At 41.7% G+C, this 24,489-nt stretch overlaps 1 protein-coding gene across 5 annotated transcripts in view; it reads right to left on the bottom strand.

The window, feature by feature from the left end:
* TANC1 (tetratricopeptide repeat, ankyrin repeat and coiled-coil containing 1) overlaps positions 1-23,303 on the bottom strand; it is a 233,612-nt gene extending 210,309 nt beyond the window's left edge. For 4 of the 5 annotated variants that reach the window (XM_081260655.1, XM_081260656.1, XM_081260657.1 and 1 more), the window contains exon 1: positions 23,113-23,143. Coding sequence is in view for 1 of the 5 variants with exons in the window: in XM_081260654.1 (XP_081116780.1) it covers positions 23,113-23,287 (175 nt within the window). In the remaining 4 variants the exon portion in view is untranslated. Of the gene's footprint in view, positions 1-23,112 lie in introns of all 5 variants that reach the window. The other variant, XM_081260654.1, reaches the window with a different exon arrangement.
* Between the last annotated feature and the right edge of the window lie 1,186 nt (positions 23,304-24,489).

The raw sequence follows: 24,489 nt of genomic DNA, 5'->3' as shown, positions 1-24,489 counted from the left end.
TCCTTTTCCAAACTTTACAGAGCATGATTTAACATTTATAATTCTTAAAATATTTTAATGGCTTGAGAGCACAGATGGAGGCATGATTAATTCTGACTGAAATAACGTATGTGAAAGGTGGAAAGTCTTAAACCCCTATGAATGGTATTATTGTCAGAGCATCAAACAACTTGGAATTATGCATAATACCATTAGAGTGCCGTCACAGAGGTTATTTTGATGTTCTGCCACTTGGTTTCCAGTTCACCTGATAACGTACAACATTAATCATTTCTAGTGTTTTCTCCCACATCCCCCCCAAAAAATCTTCTTAAAAGCATGAATGTGGGAGATTGGCCAAACAATACAAAAGAGTTTGCAAGACTTCTGCCAGGTGCAGGAGGGCATGTCTGTAATCCCAGCTACTCAAAAGGCTGAAGAAGAAGGATCATCGCAAGTTTGAGACCAGCCTGGGGGACTTTTCAAGACCTTGTCTCAAAATTTAAAAAAAAAAAAATGAGCCAAGGATGTAGCTCAGTAATAGAGTACTTAAGATTATAGGTGAGTCTTGAGTCCATTCTCCAACACCAAAAAAAAAAAAAAAAAAAAAAAGAAGAATTTAAAAATAGGGCTTTCTTTTATTCCAGACCCTGACATTTTGATCTTCTGTCCTACCAAATACTACATCCTCTTAATCATTACTGAAAATTTACATGTATCATAAACATTTCATCAGTGATGGTGCATTTTTAATCTATAAACTCCCTCTGATCTCCAGCCCTGGCTTTTTTTTTCCATTGAGATTTGAAAGCCTACAGACAATGTCCAATTACTCACTGAACTCTTATCTTGATTCCCACAGCAACTTCAATGCCTCATGCCCCAACTCCTCATCTTCTTAGAGGAGAAACCCTAATTCTTTTATTTGTTCTAATTAGTTATACATGACAGTGGAATACATTTTGACAACATCATACATAAATGGAGTATAACTACTCATTCTTCTGGTTGTACATGATGTAGAGATATACAGGTCATGTAATCATATATGCACACAGGTAATAATGTCCGATTCCTTCTACTATCATTTTTACTCCCATGTCCCCTCCCCTCCCTTCATTCCCCAACCTAAGCCAAAATACCTCTATTCTTTTCAAGCCACTCCCCTGCTCCTTATTGTGAATCAGCACCCACATATAAGAAAGAACATTTGACCTCTGGTTCTTTGGGATTGGCTTATTTCACTTAGCATTCTCCAGTTCCATCCATTTACTTGAAATGCCATAATTTCATTTTTCTTTAAGGCTAAGTAATATTCTAATGTGTACATATACCATAGTTTCTTTATACATTCATCTGTTGCAAGGCATCTAGGTTGGTTCCATAGTTTAGGTATTGTGAACTGAGCTGCTATAAACATTGATGTGGCTGCATCACTATAGTATGCTGATTTTATTTTTTATTTTTTTTTAAATCCTAGATTTTTTTTTATTTTTTTATTTACTATAGTATGCTGATTTTAAATCCTTTCGGTATAAACCGAGGAGTGGGATAGCTGGGTCAAATGGTGATTTCATTCCAAGTTTTCTGAGGAATCTCCATACTGCTTTCTATAGTGGTTGCACCAATTTGCAGTCCCATTAGCAATGTATGAGTGTACCCTTTCCCCCACATCCTCGCCAACATTTATTGTTGCTTGTAGTCTTGATAACTGCCATTCTCCCTGGAGTGAGATGGAATCTCAGTGTAGTTTTGATTTGCATTTGAGAGATCCTAATTCTACCCCTGAATTCTTCCTTCCCACTGCAGCATCATGGGCCACCATTACTTACAATGAACTCTTGGAGCAGTACTCTATAGACTCCTCCTTCTTCCTGCCCCTCTATTCTTATTCATCATTCACTACTGGTTTGGCCTTTTTATATTCCTTTCCATCCCTCCCACTCCTGCTCAAGTTCAAGTCATCACCTTAGCCACAGAAGGGTCTCCTCACTGGTTCCCTGGCCTCTCTCCCACCCTTCCTAAACCCGTGCCCATTCTTGCTTATCACTATGCTGAAGCAGATACGCCCCTTCCTTACTTAAAAGCCTTCACTGATTCCATCCCCTACAGAATCAAGTCTAAGTGCTTCAGCCTGATCCACTGGTAACTTCACACCCCGCAGACTACCAAGGCTCTTTCCCCAGTACAGCCTGCGTCAGGCATTTCATTTGCTAACCCAGTCTGGGTAAAGCTCTGAACACTCCCACTCATTGCTCAGGCTGTTGCTTTGGCTGTAACCCATCCCACCTTGCTTGCTTAGTTAATTCTTACACAATCCTCCAAGAGAGGGCTTGGGCATAACCTCCTCTTGGAAGGAAAAGATCTCCCAACCCTCAGGGCAGAGGAAATGATCCTGGGCTCTGCTCCTGTCTCCACCTGGATCTTGGCAGTTAACCTCCTCATGATGAAATTAGATGTGTCAGCCTTGTCCACTGGATTTTAAGTTCCTCCAGAACGGAAACCATAATACTCATCTTTTTAACTACCAGAGTTTCATACAATTTAATCTACATTGACTCAAGAAGGGAACTTCCAAGTACCCACCTATGCACCAAACCCTATTCTAGACATATAATACCTTCTTTCTCATTGAAAGCAATGATCCTCATTTTACAGGTGAAAAGCTGAGGGCCTGAAGTTATCCAACTTCTGTAAGGGCATTAGCAGAGGGCTAAAATTTCAAACCAAGTTTCCTTAGCTCCAGAATCATTGGTCTTTCTATTACACTATTCCCATCCATGTTTTGATGCTGAGAGTCAAGTGAAGAGGTCAAATATGTAGTCCTGAAGAATACACATCTTCATAATTATTATGGACGATCTAAGGGCACTATAATCCCCCCAGGAACTCAGTCAAAAGCACTGGAGAATGTAGACTAAATGGCAGAAAAACAGAAAGGATATTATGAACAAATTAATTTTGGAAATAGCACCTTCAAATCTGCATTTAGCACACGCAGGCAGTGTCTTTCATGAGCCATTTCAAAAGCAGGAGTGTGCACAGTCTCAAATGGTTGCAATAGCCCTGCTTAATCCCACTAGTGTGCTCTCCCTCTGAAGAGCCAGTGATGGCCCAAATGTCTTTCCCTGCTGCCCCAACCCCAACTCCATACCACTAAAACTGACCTTTGGACCCTGTCCTTTAGAGGATTTAAAAGTTGATCAATTCTGGACAGAAGCTGTCTACCCCTGGATATGCCAGTTGCGAAGTCTATGGTGGAAGTGAGCTAGGGAGAGACAGAAGGGTGACACCCAGAGGGAGGTACCTGGGTAACTTGTTAACCTAACTATGAGACCTTAGGAAGATGCAAACTCATCTCCAAAATGGGTGCAGTAAGCGAGAAAGCCTGCTCTCTTACAATCTTTATGAGGCCTGAATTAAATAATTTTAAAATAAGCATTTAGCATGGATCCTGGCACAGAGGAAGGGCTCAGCTGGCTTCTGTTAAATGGCTGAACAACCAGTGAGCAAGAACATTTCTGTCCCCTCCCCAACAGGATGGGCACTACAGAAAAGAAGCCAGGAGCTGACAAGCCCTGTCATTGGAACAGGAAATAGTAATAGTATTTAGCAAAAGTGAGAAGTTAAGAGGAAGACACTTCTCCCTCCTTCACATCAGAAAAATGAAGAAGGCAGGAAACAGCCCAAGCAGCTAGCAAACTCAAACTCTGCTGGCTTGGAGAGACAAAGAAGCAAAAGTAATCCCAAGGGGAACCAGACACCAACAAAAAAGATATAAAAGCTGAAACAAAAACCATTATGTACTACCATCAGACACAACCACACAGGAGTGGATGAATGGCTCCTGACCCTGAAGGAAAAGCAGAATGAGGCAGTTAATGGTGGTGAGCCATGCACATAGTCAGCCCTAACTGCACTGCCAGCAGGTAAGCAGGTGCCTACTGTGCAGAATGAGGCAATCGCCCGCTCTCAAAATTAAGGCCAGCTCAAGACTAGGTATTTCAACTTTACGCCACCCAATTCTAAAAACAACCTTCAGAAGTAGGTGCATTCCAAATTCCCAGAAAATGAGCTCAGCAGGGTTGTACGATCTGCCCAGGAACACAGTGCAACTAAGGGACTCCACAGAGACCTTAACCCAGCCTGTCTGGTTTCAAAGTCTCCACTCACCAAGCACACATGACAAAGGGGGAGAGGGACTTAGGGTGGTCATAGTGATTACAACCCAATGGTCTAATAAACAGTTGGCTGGACTTAAAACTTACATTTCAAGGAGCTGAATACTTTTTGGGTGTGGAGTAGGGTGCCAAGGAATGAACTGAGTGGTGTGGGTGTGTGCGTGTAGGGATCAAACCCAGGGCCTCATGCATGCTATTCACCTTCCACTAAAGCTACCCAGTCCCTCAGGGACTTTTAATCAGTAACAACCTAGGCTATCCCTAGACAAACCAACAACTCCTTACTTTCCACATCCCAGATTCCTTCCTCAGACCTTTTTTATAAGCAAAAAAAAAAAAAAAATTCTAGAATCAAATTTTGCTAGAAATCTCTTGCCAAAGGTCCACTTAAAAAAACAACAACAAAAACCTGGGGCTTGGATTGTGGCTTAGTGGTAGAATATACACCTTGCATGTGTGAGGCACTGGATTTGATCCTCAGCACTACATAAAAATAAACCAAGGTATTGTGTCCATCTACAACTACAAAACAATTTTTAAAAACTGATTTTGAAGGGCTGCTGCTTTTGTACTTTTGCATGTTAATTCAAATAACTAAAAAGCATCCTTGGCAGAATTTAACACAAATGCACACCAATTCCTAAAATTAAGCAATTTTCCTAGGTGCTGCTTTTTACCAGAGATCAACATCATATTGTCCGAGGAGATAACAAAAGCTCCCTGAAAGAAGCAAAATTAAGACAGCCTAGGCCATTTGGAACCAAGCAATGGCAAATGTAGGATCCTGCTACAGCCAGCCTCGCTGAACCTAGGAGAATGATGAAAACAGATTCCCAGGCCCTACTCCAGTTCTACTGGAGCACCACCTGTGGTCAGGGCCTGGAAATCTACACTTTTTTGAGTGTCCTGGGTAGGGTCCCATGTGATACCCATGCCTCCCTACAAAAGTCCTAAGTCCATGCCTACCCAAGAGATGAATCCCTCATTTAAAGGAGTGTCCACAAGAAAGCAGGAGAGCCACTTGAAGAACTAAATTCTCAACTACCCTCCCAGAGAAAGTCCCACACACTGCCCCTCCCCTCCTGAAAGAGAACTCAGTTTCAATTAGCATTCATCATCCACACCTGGTGCCTGTCTGGAAATTCTCTACCTGCAGTCAGTCAGCTGCCAAGTATTCCTTTTCTACTCTGGAAGAAGCTTCTATTCACTGAAAAAATCACCTCCCAGGTGTACCCTTTCTTTGTGTCCTCATTTCCCCCTTATTAAGTAATTATTTGGGGATGCCATTAATTTAGATTGAGCTCCTGCACTAGATTCCAACAGACCCATTCAAAAATGGAGTCACTCATGCTAAGATTCCACATCACCAAAATAAAACCTAACCTGCTTCCTTTCAAGAAATCAGAAGACACATTCCCAAATAGGATAGTTTTCCAAAAAACCCCGACTCACAGCAACCAATCAAAAAAGGGCTCAGTCAACCTGAGCAGCATGGTAAGGAAATGCCCTCTGCTTTAACCTATACAAGGAAAGTAACTTGATGTTAACTAATCTGCTTTTTTGCATTGTACTGTTTCTTTTGTTTGATTTAAGCTACTTTATAAAACTGACTTGTTTTGCCATGTCCTGCAGAGCTCCTGTCTATTTTGTAGAGTGGATGCTGCCCAATTCATGAACTGTTATTAAAAGATCCTCAAACCTCAATTTGTTGAAATTTTGTTTTGTGACAAAAAGTACAGAGGCACAGGTAGTCAACATGGGTTCAAATCCTAGCTGATCCAGGTTGCTTTGAGCCCCTCCTTTTCTGCAAAAGGAGGATGATGATAGCACCCCATGAAGTTTTCTGTGAATACTCTATGGGTTAATGCAACTTAAATGCCCACTAAAAGGTATTCATCTAAAAGGCATTAACTCTCTTCTTCCCACTAACTCAGGCCTAAAATATCATCTCTCACCTGACCTACTTCAAAAAACCTCCTAGCAGAGCAGCCCTGCTGCCCATCTGTCCCTACACCAGTCTCCTCCACACCACCGCTGCCAAAGCTTTGCTCCAACACGAAGATCTGATTATATCATCTCCCAGCTGAAAAGCCTCTGACAGCTGTCACTTGCTCACAGGAGCAAGTCCCTACTTCTTAGCCCGGCATGCAAGGCCTTTGCAGTTTGGCTCTCTCCTCCTTGTCACTGTACCCAAATGCCAGGCACCGTCTGTTCTAGTAACAACCCCCAAACATGATTTGTATGTCATGCCTCTCAGTCTCTGCTCACTGTGCTCCCTTCATCTAGAAAGCTCCTCTCCTTCTTTCCCACCTGGCAAAGTTCTACATGTCCTTCACCTCCTCCCCTGTTCCCTGACCCAGTACCAGCTCTTCTTCTTCTTCTTCTTCCTCCTCCTCCTCCTCCTCCTCCTCCTCCTCCTCCTCCTCTCTTCTGCGGCACCTGTGTCTCCCCAACACCTCCCATAAATACTCTGTATGCAATAGTCTCCTCAGACTGAGACACAGGGCTAGGCCTCAAACTCTTCAGGACACATGGACAGCATTCAAAGTGTTTGGGCTGGGGATGTGGCTCAAGCGGTAACATGCTCGCCTGGCATGCGCGGGGTGCTGGGTGCAATCCTCAGCACCACATAAAAAATAAAAGATGTTGTGTCCACCGAAAACTGAAAAATAAATATTAAAAAATTAAAAAAAGTGTTTGTTGCTGGACAAGGTGGCACACAACTGTAATCCCAGCAGCTCAGGAGGCTGAGGCAGGAGGACTGCAAGTTCAAATCCAGCCTCAGCCATTTAACAAGGCCTTAAGCAACTTAGTGAGACCCTGTCTCAAAATTCAAAAAGTTTAAAAAGGGCTGGCGATATAGCTCATTGTCCTGGGTTAAATCTCCAGCACACACACACACACACACACACACACAAAAAAAAATGTTTGTTGAACAGGGCATGGTGATGCACACCTGAAATGCCATCAACCTGGGAGGCAGAAGCAGGAGAATGAGAAGTTTGAGGGCAGCTTCAACCACTTTGCAAGATCCTGTCTCAAAGTAAAAAATAAAAAATAAAAAAGGGGCTAGGGATGTAGCTCAGCTCTGGGTTCAATCCCCAGTACCAGGAAAAAAAAAGAAAGGAAAAAGAAGCATTTACTGTGAAAATTAATGCAAGGCCTCCATAACTCTTTGACAAATGCAAATGGGAAAATAGTTTCTAATTTGTCAAAGAGTTAATACTTTCATGTTGACTTTTGACCTCTGCAAACTCATAAGCATATTCTATTTGTTGAGATGGATAAAGTTCCTCTTAATGAAGGAAGCAAAAAAAAAAAAAAAAGCCTGTGAAAGCAATCTCTCTTTATGAATTCCATTGACTCAGAACACAATCACTGTCCTTATAGAAATGGCAGAGGGGGAAATCATGCTTTTGATTTCTCCTGGCTTGATTTTTGGTACGTGAAGTTTGCACAGTTGAGGGGGGTTACCTTCCTTAAACAAAACATTCTGGAAAGAAAGAGATAAACAAAACTGTGTTTAAAAAAAAAAAAAAACTCAGGTGCAGCTAGACTTGAGGGTCCTTAGGGAATCAAGCTCATTCTGAGAGGAATGGGTACTACATGGGCAGGAAGCAGTGTGACTCTGTGTCTTACCTTTCCCTGCACAAGCCAGATCCAAAGCTATATACCCCAAGACTTGTGAACACCTGACAGGACATTTGGTTTACCCATAAACACCAAGAATGCAGGGCCCATCAGTGTCCAAACAGTCTCCAAACTGCTCCTTGATATCTCCGGTTCAAAACTTAGAATATATTAATTTTGCCTTCACATGTTTTTTTGTTGGGTTTTGTTGTTGTTGAGGGGGTGGGGAGTGTACTGGGGATTGAACTCAGGGATGCTTTACCACTGAGCTAATTTTTATTTTGAGACAAGGTCTCACTAAGTTGCTGAGGTTGGCCTCCTGAGTTGCTGAGATTACAGATGTGTACCACCACACCGGGTCACATGGATTTGTTGTTACTGTTGTTGTTTGTTTTTGCAGTGCTAGGGATCAATCCCAGGGACACACACACACACACACACACACACACACACACACACGGCAAGTGTTCCACTGCTAAATAAGACACAAAGTCAGTAAGGAGGATTCACCCCCTCCCCTGAATCTGGAACCTCCCTAGGGAGTCTGCTCTCCTGGCTGGCAAGAGCAGGCTTCATAAATAACATGCACATATGACTTGAGTGTGGTACACACACTTGCTCCATCTAAATAAAGTTTATTATTCTAAACCACACTCGAGCAAAATACTAGTAAAGTCTGAGAAGCTTCTCATGTTCTCACAGTCTGAGTAAGTAAATGGATTTTGTTAAATACTGATTTAAAAAAAAACAAAAACAGTTTGTTAGCAATACTCTTTGTGTCAATAATAAAAGGCCCTTTTTGGTACTCTAGTTCCTTCTCTATAAATCACCATCTAAAACCATTCTAGCTATTTGTTCAAAACTCTTGGAGGCATCTAATTGCTTTAATATAAGCAATCAGTACAGGGATTATCTTGAAACAACTTACAAATTTTCAAAAGACTCAGAACAAATAAACATTTCCACAACTGATCCAGAAAGTTGAATTTAAAATAAAAAGAGAAGAGAAGGGAGAAGAGGCTCTGTCTGGGGCACCTATGAGCCAAGCACAGTGATCAGCAGTTCATAAAAGTTCCACCTTTGGTCTTGGCACAAATTCCAGGAAACAGGAATTACTGCCTTCATTTTACAAACATAGAAACAAGTCAAGAAAATAACTGCCAGAGCCACAGGCAAAACCAAGGTTCAGAAGGCTTCAAAGATCATGAATTTAGGGGCTGGAGTCAGCTCAGAGGGAGAGCACTTGTGGAGCATACACAAGTCCTGGGGTTTGAGCACCACATACATAAAGTCCTACGTTTTTTCACTGTACCCATGTATTTGTGTTTTAAAGAGACAGCACTGGGCATGGTGGCATGTGTCTGTAGTCCCAGCACTTTGAATGCTAAGGAGGGAGGATCACTTGAACTCAGGAGTTTGAGGCAAGCCTGGGCAACAAAGCAAGATCACATTAAAAAAAAAAAAAAAAAAAGTGGGGGGCGGGAGAAAGAGTGTCTATGTATATTTTTATTATACTGCTATAGTTACAAAGTACCTACTCCAGTCAAAGCACCTAATTATTCACAACAGGCAAATTTTAATGTATAAAGCAGTGTCCCTGCCAACTAAAAGATTAAATATAAGAATGTGTTACAAAGGGCTTATGATAGCTACCATTCATCATGTAAAGCTACTTTATATATAATAAGCTATTATTCATTAACACAAAAAAAATTCCTTTAAGTTTAATTTTTCCCAGACACACAACAATCCCTTAGAAGGTTATCAAGGGAAAAAACTTAGCAAATTAAGTTAGTGAAATCAGCAATAGAACCTTTATTTACATGTCTGAGTTTCTAAGACAACATGTACATAAAATCACCACCCTGCAGGTGTCTTTAAATGTATTTCCTTAGATTAACATAAGAATTCATCAGAAAAATATTTTGTTAAAAATTTATCCAATATTGGTAAAATTACTATACATTCCTAAATTATTGTATTAAAAGTAAGACTTTATAGAACAGTATCTTACCATTACAACTCAGATACCCTGTCATTCTGAATAAAATTCAACTACCAAATGTTTAATACCTAAGCCACTGTCCCAATGACACATGGCTTACAATCTTAAGATATAATAAACTAAAAATTTATATCAATTTAACCAGGCCAACTATTGAGAATACCCTTCTGACCACACCTGGCCTGGAATAAATTCAAATTGCATCCTCCTGATATAATAATAAAATGAATCTCCAAACAAATTCAAAGCTATTAGGTTTTGTTTTATTTGAGTTTATGTTTGTTTGTTTGTTTGTTGGCAGTGCTGGGTATTAAACCCAGGGCCTTGTGCATGTGAGGTAAGCACACTACCAACTGAGCTATAGCCCCAGTCCCTGTTTGTTTTTTGAGAAAAATTCTCCCTAAATTGCCCAGGCTGGCCTCAATTTCAAATCCTCCTATCTAAGCCTCCTATGTTCCTAGGATTACAGCTGCTCTATCACACTATCACACTTGGTTTACCATTATTTCTTTTTTTTTCCTTTTTTTTTTTTTTTCTTTTTTATTGCATTTGGGGGAATCCAACTCAGGGCCCCATGCATACTTAGCAAGTGTTCTATCACTGCATTACACCCTTAGCCCCATACAATAATATGTTAATGTTACTTTTTTACATTAAAAAATAAAGCTACTTATGAATTGCTGAACTAAAATGCCTGTTGCCAAATCACAGGGGGTAAAAAAAGGAAAAAATAAAAAACATAGTCTAGGACCTATTGCACCAAAAATATTTCACTGGAATCTAATCATGCCTTTAAACTTAAGCTCCAATTTACCTGTTCACAAGAAACACAAGGAACAAAGGCACAAGGTAAATAACACCAAGGAAACAAATTCAGAATGGTGGACATTCTACAAGTTTTTTTTTTTTTTTTCTAAAAATCAGGAGGAGGAGGAAGGGAAGCAGTGAAATAGCATTTTTCTGCATTTAAAAAGACTAAATAAAGGGACAAAAAAACAACAACCCACAGTGCAATATGTGAACCTTCACTGAATCTTGGTTCCAAAAAACAAAAATAGTAACAAATGACATTTTGGGGACAATTAGATAACATTAAGAAATTATTGCAGGGCCAGGGATGTAGCTTAGTGGTAGAGTGCTTGCCTAGCATACACAGGCCTAGGTTTGATCCACAGTACTGCAAAAAAGAAATACACACTGAAGCCAAGCAAAATTACACATCTGGAATTTGCTTTAAGATATTCCACGGGGGCTGGGGATGTGGCTCAAGCGGTAGAGCGCTCGCCTTGCATGCGTGCGGCCCGGGTTCGATCCTCAGCACCACATACAAAGATGTTGTGTCCACCGAAAACTAAAAAATAAATATTAAAATTCTCTCTCGCTCTCTCACTCTCTCTCCTCTCTCACTCTCTCTTAAAAAAAAAAAAGAGTCTTTTAAGATATTCCACAAAGGTGAGACACGATGGTACACACCTTTAATCTCAGGGACAGGAGAATCCCAAATTCAAGAAGAACCTGGGTAACTTTGTGAGATTCTGCATCAAAATGGGAAAAAAGGCAGGAATGTGGCTCAGTGGTATAGCACCCCTAGGTTCAATCCCCAGTATAAGATCATCATCATCATCATCATCATCATCATCATCATCATCACCATCATCACAAATTAAACAACTCAGTAATCATTGTTCTGGCCAAAAGATGCTTTGCAAAAATAATTTCTACAGTCCCATGCCATTTGGGAAATAATGAATATCTTCCTTCAAGAGGATTCAGAATGAGGGGCTGGGGATGTAGCTCAAGCAGTAGCGCGCTCGCCTGGCATGCGTGTGGCCCGGGTTCAATCCTCAGCACCACATACCAACAAAGATGTTGTGTCCGCCGAAAACTACAAAAAATAAATATTAAAATTCTTTCTCTCCTCCCTCCCTCCCTCCCTCTCTCTCTCTCTCTCTCTCTCTCTCTCTCTCTCTCTCTTTCAAAAAAAAAAAAAAAAGAGGATTCAGAATGAATCTAAAGAGTGTTCAAAAGTCCTGCAGTTAAAAACAAAAATAACTGGTTTACTTTGGAAACACAGATTTTTTTTCCACTTAATAGATGGTAGAACATTTTTTTTTCTCTGTATAATACCTATTAATTTCCTAATAACCAATTTCCCATGGAACTCACTTTGGGAATTGCTGCTATACATACATAAATTATCCTGAAGTAAGGTTCTCTTAAGTCACATACAAGATGCAAGAACTTCAGATAAAAATGTCAAAACTGCATCTATTTGCAATATTTATGAGCCACTCACTATTTCTGTCTTTTGCACCTATAAATAATAATGCTTACTTGTTAAGTTAATGTTTTAATTTATGTCAATCTCTTTCCATAATATGAATTTCCACTACAAACTTGCCCTCAAATGAAGTTAACATTTTACTTATTCAAATCCATTTTGTAAATCCATGAAGGGATAAATTTCAAATTCATCCAAACTGTCAAACCACACAACTTTTCACTTTCAAAGCTATATGGAGATACTTCAAAGGTATCCCAACCTTTCTCCAAAGACTTCAAAATAATTTAGTGGCTTCACAGTAAAAACAAAAAACTATGGAAATCAAAACTCTTTGAAAGTCTTTTAGGTAATACTTAAAGGTTCCCCAGAATTTACCTGAAAGCCCACCATATTTCCACCTTTATGTATCAGAAGTGGTCCTATTTTTACAAATGGGTACTTTGGGTACTTGACCAACCAGATTCCAAGAAGATATGCTTTATCACAAATTGTACTTAATCATGGCTAAGTTTCTTGGCAACTTTCAACTAATATCTCTAGTTCATTGGAGAAAAACTGTACTCTGTTCCATTTAAGAGACATAACGTTTTTAAAAGTCTTTGGAAGTACACCCAAAAAAAAAATGGACAACAAGGAAATATGAGATAGATTGTTTCATAGCTACAGGGGAAATAATCAAAAATTTGATATCTCATTTGCCTGTGGGAGGTGATTTCCAATGTTCAAAACATTTTCATATACATTCCGTCATTTGACCCTCAAAACTCTGGAGAGATGTCTGTTTTCCATCATGGTAGCATATAGTATCTAATGTGGCTCAACTTGAAAGCTGACAACTTGTCAACCCTTAATTACCCTTTTCATGGAGGGATAAAAGCACAGATAACTCAATTCAGCTGAGCAATGTGGAGTCCATCATTCCCAACAGGGATGCTCAGGCCAATATCACAGGAGCATCTCCCATGACTCTACGCAGTGGTACTTGCAGACAGCTAACAATTCATAGACATTTAGATCTTCATATATCTCATCTGTCAGACCCTTCCTGATCTTCTCTATAAGGAAAGAAGACTCTCCTTTGAACTCCCTGCACCTGACTAGGAATGTCCAATAATGCTGTGTTTTGTTGGGTTTTTTTTTTTTTTGTACTGGGGGATTGAACTCAGAAGCCCTTAACTGCCAGGCCACATCTGCAGCCCTTCTTATTTTTGAGACAGAGTCTCACTAAGTGGCTTAGAGCCTTGCTAAAGTGCTGAGACTGGCCTTGAACTCTCAATCCTTCTGCCTCAGCCTCCTGAGTCGCTGGGATTACGGTGTCCTCCACTGCATCCAGCTCTCCAAAAATGTTTTTGCACTATCGTCCCAGGGAGCGTCTCACCGTCACTCACATCAGTGTTCCCATGCGAAAAGAAGGACAATGCTAATTGTAAGCACATGTGAAAGCACACAGAACAGTTCTGGCAAATCAAAATCACAATGAAACAGCGCTTCACACATGTCAGAATGGCTCCTATCACAAAGATTAGACATATGAGTGTTGGTTGGCAAGGGTATGGAGGAAAGGAAACTCTTGTATACTAATGGTATAAATTAATATACTATTATGGAAAACAGTATAGAAGTTCCTTAAAAAGTTAAAATTAATCCAGAAATCCCACTTGCAGGTATATAGACAAAGGAAATAAGATTAGCAACTCGAAGCTATATATCTGCACCCCCATGTTCACTGTGGCAGTATTCACTATGGTCAAGATATAGAATCAACCGAAATGTCCATGGACAGACAAAAGGATAAATAAATTGTGTACATATAAAAGTGAAATATTATTTGGCCATTAAAAAGAAATCCTGTCATTTTGAACAATATGGATGAACCTGGAAAACACTACTAAATAAGTGAAGTAAGCCAGACACAGAAAGACAACTACCACCATTATCTTGCTTATATGTGGAATCTTTAAAAAGACAAATTATTTGGGCTGGGGGTGTAGCTCAGTAGTAGAGCACTTGCCTAGCATGTGTGAGGCACTGGGTTCATTCCTTGGCACCACATAAAATTAAATAAATAAAATAAAGGTATTGTATCCTTCTACAACTAAAACATTTTAAAAAAAAGACAAATTAATAGAAGCAGAGAGTAGGACAGTAGTTGCCAAATAAATAAACAGGGGATACAGAATGGGGGAAACTGGAGGTTGGTGCTCAAAAGGTATAAATTTTCATTTATAAGATGAACAAGTTCCGGAGATCTAAGGTACAGTATGGGTGACTATGGATGCATTAATTAATTTGATCATGGTAATCAAATACCACATATATATAAAACACATCAAGCCATAACATTGTATGCCTAGAATTCATTCAATCTTCATTTTTCAATTAACTCTTTTAAAATTTAAAAGAGAAAAAAAATCACTTTGGATGGAAAATTATTTGGATTTGAATCTTGGAGCTCTCTGCTTTCCTAAGATGACCAAGGGCTGGAAGTAAGAGACCCACCCACAGTAACTGTCACAGAGTGATGTTTAAGAACTGTAGGTTGCTGGGTACGGTGGCACACACCTGTAATTCCAGTTACTTGGGAGGCTGAGGCAGGAAGATCACAAGTGCCAGACCAGCCTTAGCAACTAAGCAAGACTCTGTCTCAAAATGAAATAAATAAATCAAACACATTTTTTTAAAAAAGGGCTAGGAATGTAGGTTTGAAGTGAAGTGCCCCTGGGTTCAATCCCCAGTAAGGGGAGGGGACAGAGGGTGGGAATGTAAAAGGTAGAAATCAGAAAAGATGTTCATGGGAAAGCAATATTTGAGCTAAGCCTTGAAGGAGGATGAAAATTTCAGTATTGGTAGTGGGAGGGGAAAAGAGTCTCATCAGAGGCAAAATGTAAAGTCATGGGCCAGGTCATAGAGAATCTTGCCAATTAAGAATAATTGGCACGGGGGTGGTGCGCACCTGTAAACTTTGGAGGCTGAGGCAGTAGGATCAAAAGTTCAAAGTCAGCCTGAGCAACTTAGCAAGACCCTAAGCAAGTTAATGAGACCTTCTCAAATAAACAATAAAAAAGGGCTGGGGATGTGGCTCAGGGGTTAAGCATCAAAAAAATCCCAGCACTGGTATTTTTCGATCCCCAGCACCAAAAAAAAAAAAAAAAAGAGAGTAAAAATGGGGACAGCCACTGCCTTCATCAGTCCTTCTATCAGCTGTGGTACCTTCAGCTGCAAGTAACAACTAAAACAACAACAACAAAAAAAACCTGAGTAAAAGTGTCTGAAATGGTGGCCTCAAACATTTTTGATCATGCAGGCCTATCCAGAAAAAAATTAAGCACTTCAAAGAGGTTATAAACTGTACGTAATTTATGTACTATTAAAACACTAGAGTTATGAATTAGATGCATGCACATTATACATCTATTAAACACTTTTTAAAGGATGAGATTCAAACCATATTTTACTTCATTTTCATTTATCAATACAAATCTAAATACAATTTTTTGACAGCAAAGTAACAGAATTTATTAGAATAAGAGAAAGAAAGCAGAGCTCCCAAAGAGGAGTAGTCCCAAGAGAAGAACACCCCATAAACAATTTTTGTGCCAACTTCTTGTCAAATTTTAAAGTCATTTCTAATCTGACAAGACGTTTTCTCATTCCTATATACTCTATAATCACATATACTCTATCAAGAATATCATTACTCTACATTTTTCATGACTGTACTATTTCTTTGCTAGAATCTTTTTAAGCCACCTGCCCATTTTGTGAGGATCAGTTTAATTAAACCTAAATAATATAACCCACAAATCCATCTAAAAGCACAGAGTTCACCCAAGGCAAAAATAAGAATGAGGGTACCATTTCAATTCCACCAGGTAGTGAAGTGTCCAGTCTTCCCTCTGGTGACCTCACATAACCTAAGTGATAGGAGGCAATCTGTGTCAACCCACATATAAATATTAGTAAGGCTTAATTTTTTTTCTAGAAAAAGTTCTAATATTTTCTTTCTTCCCATATTGGATGATCTGGCACACTTCACTTCAGAGATCACTGTCTTAAATTATGAAAAATGTTTTTTTTTTTTTCTCACAGAGGTCCTAAGTCATGGTCTTTCCAAGTTTGGTTAATTCAGCAGTAATGAAAGAGAAATTGTGGTCTTAGGCATCTTCAGTCTTTGCGCTCTGTGCAAGTAGTCTTCTGGCGCTAACTACCTATGTTTCAATTATGGCAGGACCCAATAGGGGCCATAGACCTATTCACTGACCAATCACAGGCAACAGGTATGATATTGTGAAAACAGTCTTGGGGTGGTTTTCCCTCTAGGGCAAGATACACTCAACTTACCCTTAAGGGTCATGGCCATTGAAAACTCATCAGAAGCAGAATTATGGCAGCAAGTAAAACACAGTAAATTATCACAGCAATGGCCCCCAGTGAATGGTGTAACCTCCAGAGCCAAGAGTGAGCCTGGAACCAGGCAGAGGCCAGTGGAGGTCTGCTCCAATTTGAGTCCTACACAAATAAACAGTTGTTGGTTTAAGCATAAGAAGCAAGAGGGGGGGCTGGGGATGTGGCTCAAGCGGTAGCTCTCTCGCCTGGCATGCGTGCGGCCCGGGTTCGATCCTCAGCACCACATACCAACAAAGATGTTGTGTCTGCCAAATACTAAAAAATAAATATTAAAAAAAATTCCCTCCCTCCCTCCCCCCCCCCTCTCTCTTTAAAAAAAAAAAAAGAAGCAAGAGGGGCAGGACATAGAATGCTGTTTTATGGGAAACCAATCATCCCTATGTATGAAGGATAAGAGGAGAAGTAAGAACTACACTATTTCATATCCACAGATTCTTTTTTTTAAATTCACACATCTAATTCCACATCAGCAAGCACTCAAAAACATTAATAATTGATGTTACTAATCTCAAATAACTTAGAGCAAAGCATGGCAATAAGAGGGGAGTTTAATGGGCTATGTGGGAGTAATGACCAATTCTTACATTTTTAGTAGTAATTCAATACCCTCTTATACAAGACCCCGTGTAAACAGCTATTCAAAGTCCTGCACAGCATGTGGACAGGTTGTACTGCTCTCCAACCTGCAGGCATGTGGATCACAAGAACATTAGATATGTTCTCAGCCTTTGGCACATTGGTATGTTGTTATGACCACTTTGGGAAACAAAGACAGTGCCTTTGTTTATCTTCCTCCCTCCTTCCCTATGGAATAAGTTGCCTCCCCACAGTCCCATCTTGTGAGTCTAATGGGAACTGCCAGCTGTAACTCTTCTTTGGCTGGCACCAGGTCAATCAATGTTCTCTCTAGGGTTTTCCTAAATTGGAACTAAGAGCAAAGAGGCAGCTTCTTGCGGACATGAGATTCTGGAACTACCAGCAGCCAGGTATCCCTGCAAGTTGGACACTGTGCTGGGAAGTGGTGATTGATGACAAAAATCACATCTGAGGGGCTGATGTTGTGGCTCAGTGGCAGAGCGCTTGCCTTGCACATGGGAGGCACTGGGTTCAGTCCTCAGCACCACATAAAAATAAACAAAATAGTAAAGATTACTGTGTCCATGTATAGCTAAAGAGTATTTTAAAAAATATATAGGCAGAATATAATGATTTAAAAAAAGATCAAATCAGAGCCAAGTGGCTCTGATAATCTAAGATTTCTTTCCAAACATACTTAAATGTCAAAATGGATTGTTAAATTAAGTTATGATGGCATGTATAAGATATTTATTAAACCACCACTAAAACAGTGCCAAAGAAGCCAGGTGTGGTGGCATATGCCCTATAATCCCTGCAACTTGGGTGGCTAAGGCAGGAGGATCTCCAGTTTAGGCCAGTCTCACCAACTGAGCAAGACCCTCAACAACTTAGTGAGAGCTCATATCAAAATTTAAAAGAAAAAAAATTCATTCATTGATAAAACATCCCTGGGTTAAATCTCTAGTACCCCCCCCAAAAAAAAAACAACAAACAGTGCCAAAGAAGAATATCCAAGGGAATGCATGCATGACATGCGACAGGGGAAAAGCACATCACATTAAGTATATATACACTGTACTATAAACTGTGCAAATATATGGTATGCACCCTTATATTTATGATCTTTTTCATATTTCTTCAACAGGATGTATGTTATGGGGTCCCATCCTGCTTGAGTAACCTTCATATGAAAAGGTCACAGCCACGGGTTTCTAAGGACTTCCCCACCCCCCACTAAAGAGCCACTATCCAAGATAGGTGTGTAACCCTAGCTGTGCCAGGTGGGGCAGGGAAGGGGCTGAGTCACCATGGCACTAGACTAGATAGCTGAACACACTGGGTTCACATCTATCTATAAGTGCAGCTAGAAGGTTTTTAATAAATTCCCTCATGTTAGTTGCAAAACCTGTGCTAAAGTATGCTATAACTCTGCAACACTTTTCTTGTCCTTGAGCTTAGTCAATATTCTTGTCTATGGGACTCTTCTTACCAGAGCATTCTCCTTGATTACAGATATACCTGCAGACACTCCCAAAGACAATTCCTATCCTAGAAGGGCAACCCCATCAGCAAACAAAGAGAACTTCTTTCACTCTCCACAAGATCATGTCAATGTCTCCTAAGAGCCTTCTTCATCCAAAGTGCTCCCCATTCAAAATCCACTCCCCTGATTTAAAAACAAACAAACAAACAAAAAAAAAAAAAAACCAGCCATCCTACCTTTCTGGGGCTCTTGTCCTCTTCTGTACACTGGTAATAGTCTTTCAGCTTCACTAGCAAATACTGCTTCACAATACTCTTTTCTCCTTTCATTTCTCAAGAAAGTGACACCAACTTCAGATTTATCACACCTCCCTCACAGCAATCACTGGGTACTAAGGCCCCCATTGCTCATTATTTTGAAAAGATATTCCTTTAAGAGTAAGTTCTAAAAGCTGAAGATGGATATGTTGCTCAAACAGAAAAGAGTCTGTAGCTTTACACATAATACCATTTTTGAACCTATTTTAAAAATCCAGGGAGCTGGGGATGCAGCTCCAAGGTAAAACATAGATTTAGTTAGCATGTACAAGGCCTTGGGCCAATCCAAAAAAGGAGGGAGAGAAGAAAGAATCAAGTCCACACCAGCTTCCAGAGTGAGTGTACAGCTGCACTTAGTGCTCCCAAATATGTCCCAACAGAGATATCATGAAATAGTCACCTGCAACCTACTACTTCTTTACCACAGCATAAAGGAAGGATTTTGTTAGCTCAAAAACTACTGCAAAATCAGACTTAACCAGTCATCAGTAGAAAGAGCCCAAGAATTATGACACCTAAAAAGGAATATTGATCCAGGCTTTGTAATCAGTCTGAGAGATATCCAGATGAAAGGCAAGTGATATGTTCATTTTTTGTTTCTAAACAGAAGTAGATTTAAGAAGTGATTTCCTTAAGAATGCTGTCTGCGTTACACATCTGGATTATAAATCATGTTAGACCCTGAAGCCTACTTAATAAAAAAGAACTTGAAAATAAACAAATGATTAGTCGGAGTATGTGACTTTCTGAAACTCTCCTAGGGAGGAAGTTTTATTACCATTATTAGTGAACTGTTTTTAATCCCTGACATCAAAGCATAGATGTTAACCCTAGGGTTCTAAAACCAAAATAACCCATAAATGAAATACTGTGAGAAACTGCCACATGTTAACATTAGTCTGTCAGATTTTAGCCAATTCATAGGTGACTTCTGTGAACAAAAAAAAAAAAAAAAAAAGGTATGGGGAAGGGAGCAGGGCGAGTTAGAAGACCTAGATTCAAGTTCAACTCTATGATTCATAGATGATACTGGGCAAACTGACCTAACTTCTGGACCTTGGTTTACTCAACTGAGTGTTCAGGGATAAAATTTGTAACAAAGCCCTTCATAAAGTCTAGCACTGTCCTAATTACAACACAGCTCCAGAATTCCAACATTTCTCAAACTCTTGAAGAGCCACAGAACTTTAGGATTATAACATAATTCCATTTTAGAGATGATTAAGGTGAGAAAACCAAGTTCCAGAAAAACTTAAGAGCCTTGCACATCAAAAAATTTTAAAGATGGGGTGGGGGTGTAGCACAATTTCACCACCAATGAAAAATGCATTTAAAAGACAGTTCAGTTAAGCACAGTGGCAGTATCCCTATGGTCCCAGCTACTGAGAGGCAGGAGCTGAAATTCAAGTTCAGCCTCAGAAACATTCTGTCTCAAAATTAAAATGGTTGGGGATATGGCTCAGTGGTAGAGCGCCTATTTTCAATCTCCAGTATGAAATAATAATAATAATACAATTCAGAATAAAGCTATTCTAAGGACTCTCATAAATCCCCCCATGTGTATGTGGGGTGTGGGGTGTGTGTGTGTGTGTGTGTGTGTGTGTGTGTGTGAATGCATGCCACCTTTTTTCTTTCTTTAAATTTATTCCTGTAACTTCCAAGTTAAACTTTTCATCTCAAAAATAAAAATAAAGCCATTTCTCTAGTTATGAGACTGTCTATCCTACTGTCAACTTTATGGAAACAAAATCTTTACATTTGGGTTAGAAAGGTCTAATGGAAACACTGACATAACATTAACCTCCAGTCATTCTAGCAGCCCTCATTATAATATGGATTATAGCTCTACTAGCCCAGGGACACTGGTTTTAATGTTTCCTGGAAGATAAAAAATTAATCAGCAACTCAAAGAGAAGTTGCCTAAAAATGGAAAATTTCATACAGACAATTCCATTGTCTCTAAAATTGTGCCCTCAATCAGCCAGTATCAAAAACCCACTATATAAATTGTGTGTGGTTAAAAAAACAAAATGTTCTTTTGGCTGTTATGGGAAGCAGAAAAAGGCTGACTATGAATCAGTTGTTTAGCTCCATGATGAACATGAATTATGATAATTTAGACATTCTGGTGGTTAAACCAAGAAAGCAGGAAAACCAATGCTTCCAAACTCCAGCAAAAGTTAAGTTTATGGCACCACAACTGCAAGACAGCTATGAAAAGCAACCTTAAATTTATTTCTGGATTTCCCTGCCTCCATTAAAATCAATGACACTATTTCCCATCCCTTATTCTCAAATTACCAAAAGTAATGAAGCCTGGAATGTATTCACTTGGCAGGTAACAGGAACAACCCTAGGAGGAAGTCCTGAAGGATGTCAGATACCATTCTTTCTTTCCTCCTGCATATTTTTCATTTCAAAACTACCAGGATATATTTATGATGCTTTTTGACTGACACCCACTAAGTATTCTGGCTGACACAAACTTTGCATGAACTGACGCACGGTAGTTGAAAGGTCCCTTGTGAGATCCTTAGCTTAGATGAGTAAAACATTCAGAGTACTACCATAATGAACACCTCTCAGACGCTCATAAATTCTTTCATTCCCAGCAATCAAGAAGCAGCTGTTAAAATCCAGGAATCTTCCTAGTAGCGGATCTGAAATACCTCTAGGCTGGCCAGAGAAGCCTCACAACTGCTCTCTTCTCCTTCCCCTCCCCCCTCCAGGAGTGCCAGCCTGGCAGGAATAAAGACGACCCAGGAAGCGGGTGGGGGGAGAGTAGCGGATCTGGCGAAAGCAGAGATGCAGACTGCCTTCAGTTCCACTACAGAGAAATACCAATCTTCTGTGCCAACTAACCAGGTTTCTCCTTACCTCTCCTACCCCCACCTCTTCCAAAACATATTAACTTCTGCAGTCTGGTGCGTCTGGCATTTTTAGAGTTAGTGACCTCAACAGTCCGGAGACCTTTCCTCCAAGATTGTGAACCATGAGCTTCCTAGCTACACGCAGCATGAGGTCCTTCTCACATTAAGATTCAGCTTCCCTTTACCTAGTATCCCACCCAGACGATACCTCTCCTAGGGTCAAGTTCAAGATGAAGGTGCCCTCTTCACCTCCCCCAGTAGACTACAGCAGAAAATAGCGCTGTGACAAGTCCCATCACTGAAGACACCGGGCACTGAGACTGCCAAGAGTATGTCGACCCAGCTGGAAGAAGACGGTGGCCAAGCCCGGCGTCCTCTGCCCCTCTACCTCGGCGCCGCATTTCTACCAGGCCACCACCGCATTTCCTCCCGGAGCCTTACACAATAAGTTTAAGTTTTGAAAACGCCAGTCCAGAGACCTTTCTGTCTACAAACACGCCACACAATGCCTAGGGCTTCCTTCCCCGCCAGCCGCTCCGGAAAGCCGCCGCGCCAAAGCGGGGAGTCCCTCACACCCCTAGCGCTGCGCCCCGCACCCCAAAGTCCTCCAGGACCCGGCGTCCTGATTAAATACCCACAAAGTAACCACCTTGCATTCAAAAAATAAGGGGGCTCACAATACCGGTACAATCTTCATGTTTATCAGCTCCCCCCCAATAAAATAAATGCCGTTAAGGTCTAATCGTAACTCACACCCTCCCCACCCCCATTAAAGGAAAGAGCATGGATGTGTTGACGGCGGTGTTCTCGGAAATGAAGACTAGACTTTCGGCCCAAAGAGGGGCAAAATGATTCTCTTAGGCTTAAGTTCACTCTGCAACTTCCCGATCCACGCCCCCCAGACTATTCCCACCCGGCGGTGCCCGGCGTGCCTCTCCCCCGCCTCCCCGCCCCAGGTACCAGACGCAGCTCAGGCCCCTTCCAAGCTGTGGACTACGGAGGAGGCGGGAAAGGGGACTAGCAGGCGCGCGGGGCTGGGGTGGTCCCGAAAATCAAGCATGTCCCGCGTGCTCCCGGTTGCACCCAGCCCAGGTCCACGGTGACCCGCTCGGTCCAGAGCGCAGGAAACTGCGCAGGGTAGGCGCCGACTCCCCAGAGGCGCCGAGACCAAGGCCGGGAGCGCCCAACATGTCTGTGCCTATCCCCGGAAAGCTCCCGACTGTGCCCGCCAGAGGAGGGGGCGCTCCAGAAACTTTCTCACACGCCTTTACGCTTTTCTCATCACCCTTTCCTTCTCGCGGAGACCCTCTCCTCCAATCTCCTTCCCCGGCAGCTGGCCCTGCCCTGGACACAGGGAGGCCCGGCAACGGGAGTTACCTGCCGGGAAAGTTTCCAGCTCTTCGGCGTGGATTCCCACCCCCAGAGCCAGGCCTCCGGGCGCGGCCGGCTCGGCGCTTCGCGGCTGCCTCTCCTCCAGCTCCCGCAGCTGCCACAGTGAAGGCTGTGCTCCAGCCCGTCCCCCTGCCTCGCTCGGCCCACACCCGGGCCTCATTGGCAGCGCGAATCCCCGCCCTTGCGCGTGTTCCCGAAGGCACCTTCCTCTCGCGCGCCCGCCCCGGCCGCGCCTCCCGCGCCCCTCCCGGCCTGGAGCTGCGGCCGCTCCCGGGACCCGCTGGGGCGAGGCGCGCGAACTTCCCGTGGGGCACGGGCGCGGGCGCTACGCCTCGGGGCTGGTCCTCTTGGGGCCTGGTCCCTGAGGGCGGCCCCCTAGCTTCCCTGGAAGAGACTGGTCCCCTGGGTAAGCGCCAGGGCCCTTCTAGGACAGGACGAGATGGATGATAGTCTTTTTTGCAGCGTTTTAAAAATCAATAAAGTGACCCGGCCTTACCTCTTTGCTGCCTTTTGAAAACAGCGAGGAGGACATATGGGAGCAATTAACCGATCTGAAGTTTCAGTGAATGCCTTAGGTTGGCCTGTGTGGCTTTCTTGGATTTTTCTCTCCCTCACTTAACTGTACAGACACACAAACACACACTCATTTTCTGGGGACAAAATGAGCTAAGAGAAATGGAAAGTATAAAAATGCAACTCTCTAGCTGGGTCTTTTTCTTTCCCGAAAGCAAATTAGGGACGTTTGGGGATCAGTTATTACCCCAGAGACCCGGGAGACCCTGGAGCGGAGTCTGCAACACTCCTTCTACCTCCCCTGGCTGTCCCTTGCTGTCCACACTAGGTCCACCAAGGGCCAACTTCGTGAAGTCTGCGGGAGGAGGGAGTCATGGAAGGGGAGAACAGACAATGATGCTATTATTGTGTCCGATGGTGGCAGTAAATTAAACTCCCAAAATATTTTGTTATTCCCAGCAGAGCAAAAGTCAAAGTATGGCCTAGGGATTCTGGAGTCCTGTGTTCTCCAGATCCTACCAGGAATCCAGGCAACCAATTCAGCTCGGAGGACCCAGTCCACTCTATCCCCAAAGCCCTTTGGGTTAGCCTTTCTTACAGAAGAGTCAACTAGAATCGCTGCTGCATTGTGTGGCTAGAGAGAATGACACGCTGGTCTCCCATTGGTGTACCTGGAGCAGAGAATACAGAAGTTGCTATAAATGGATTTATTGGCAACCCCTACCCTTGCTGCTGCAAACCCGCCTTTAAAGACAACTGTGTTTTAAACAAGTTTCCTCCATAAAAACTTCAACCTCACGCAGAGCTTCCCAATATAAAGATACCAGCAGGAGTGGTGTCCATATATAA

The sequence above is a fragment of the Spermophilus citellus genome (assembly GCF_964194105.1).
Source record: "Spermophilus citellus genome assembly, chromosome: 11".
NCBI classification, from domain to species: Eukaryota; Metazoa; Chordata; class Mammalia; order Rodentia; family Sciuridae; genus Spermophilus; species Spermophilus citellus.
Note: the sequence above shows the minus strand (reverse complement) of the source record. Positions and strands in the feature narration are given on the sequence as shown.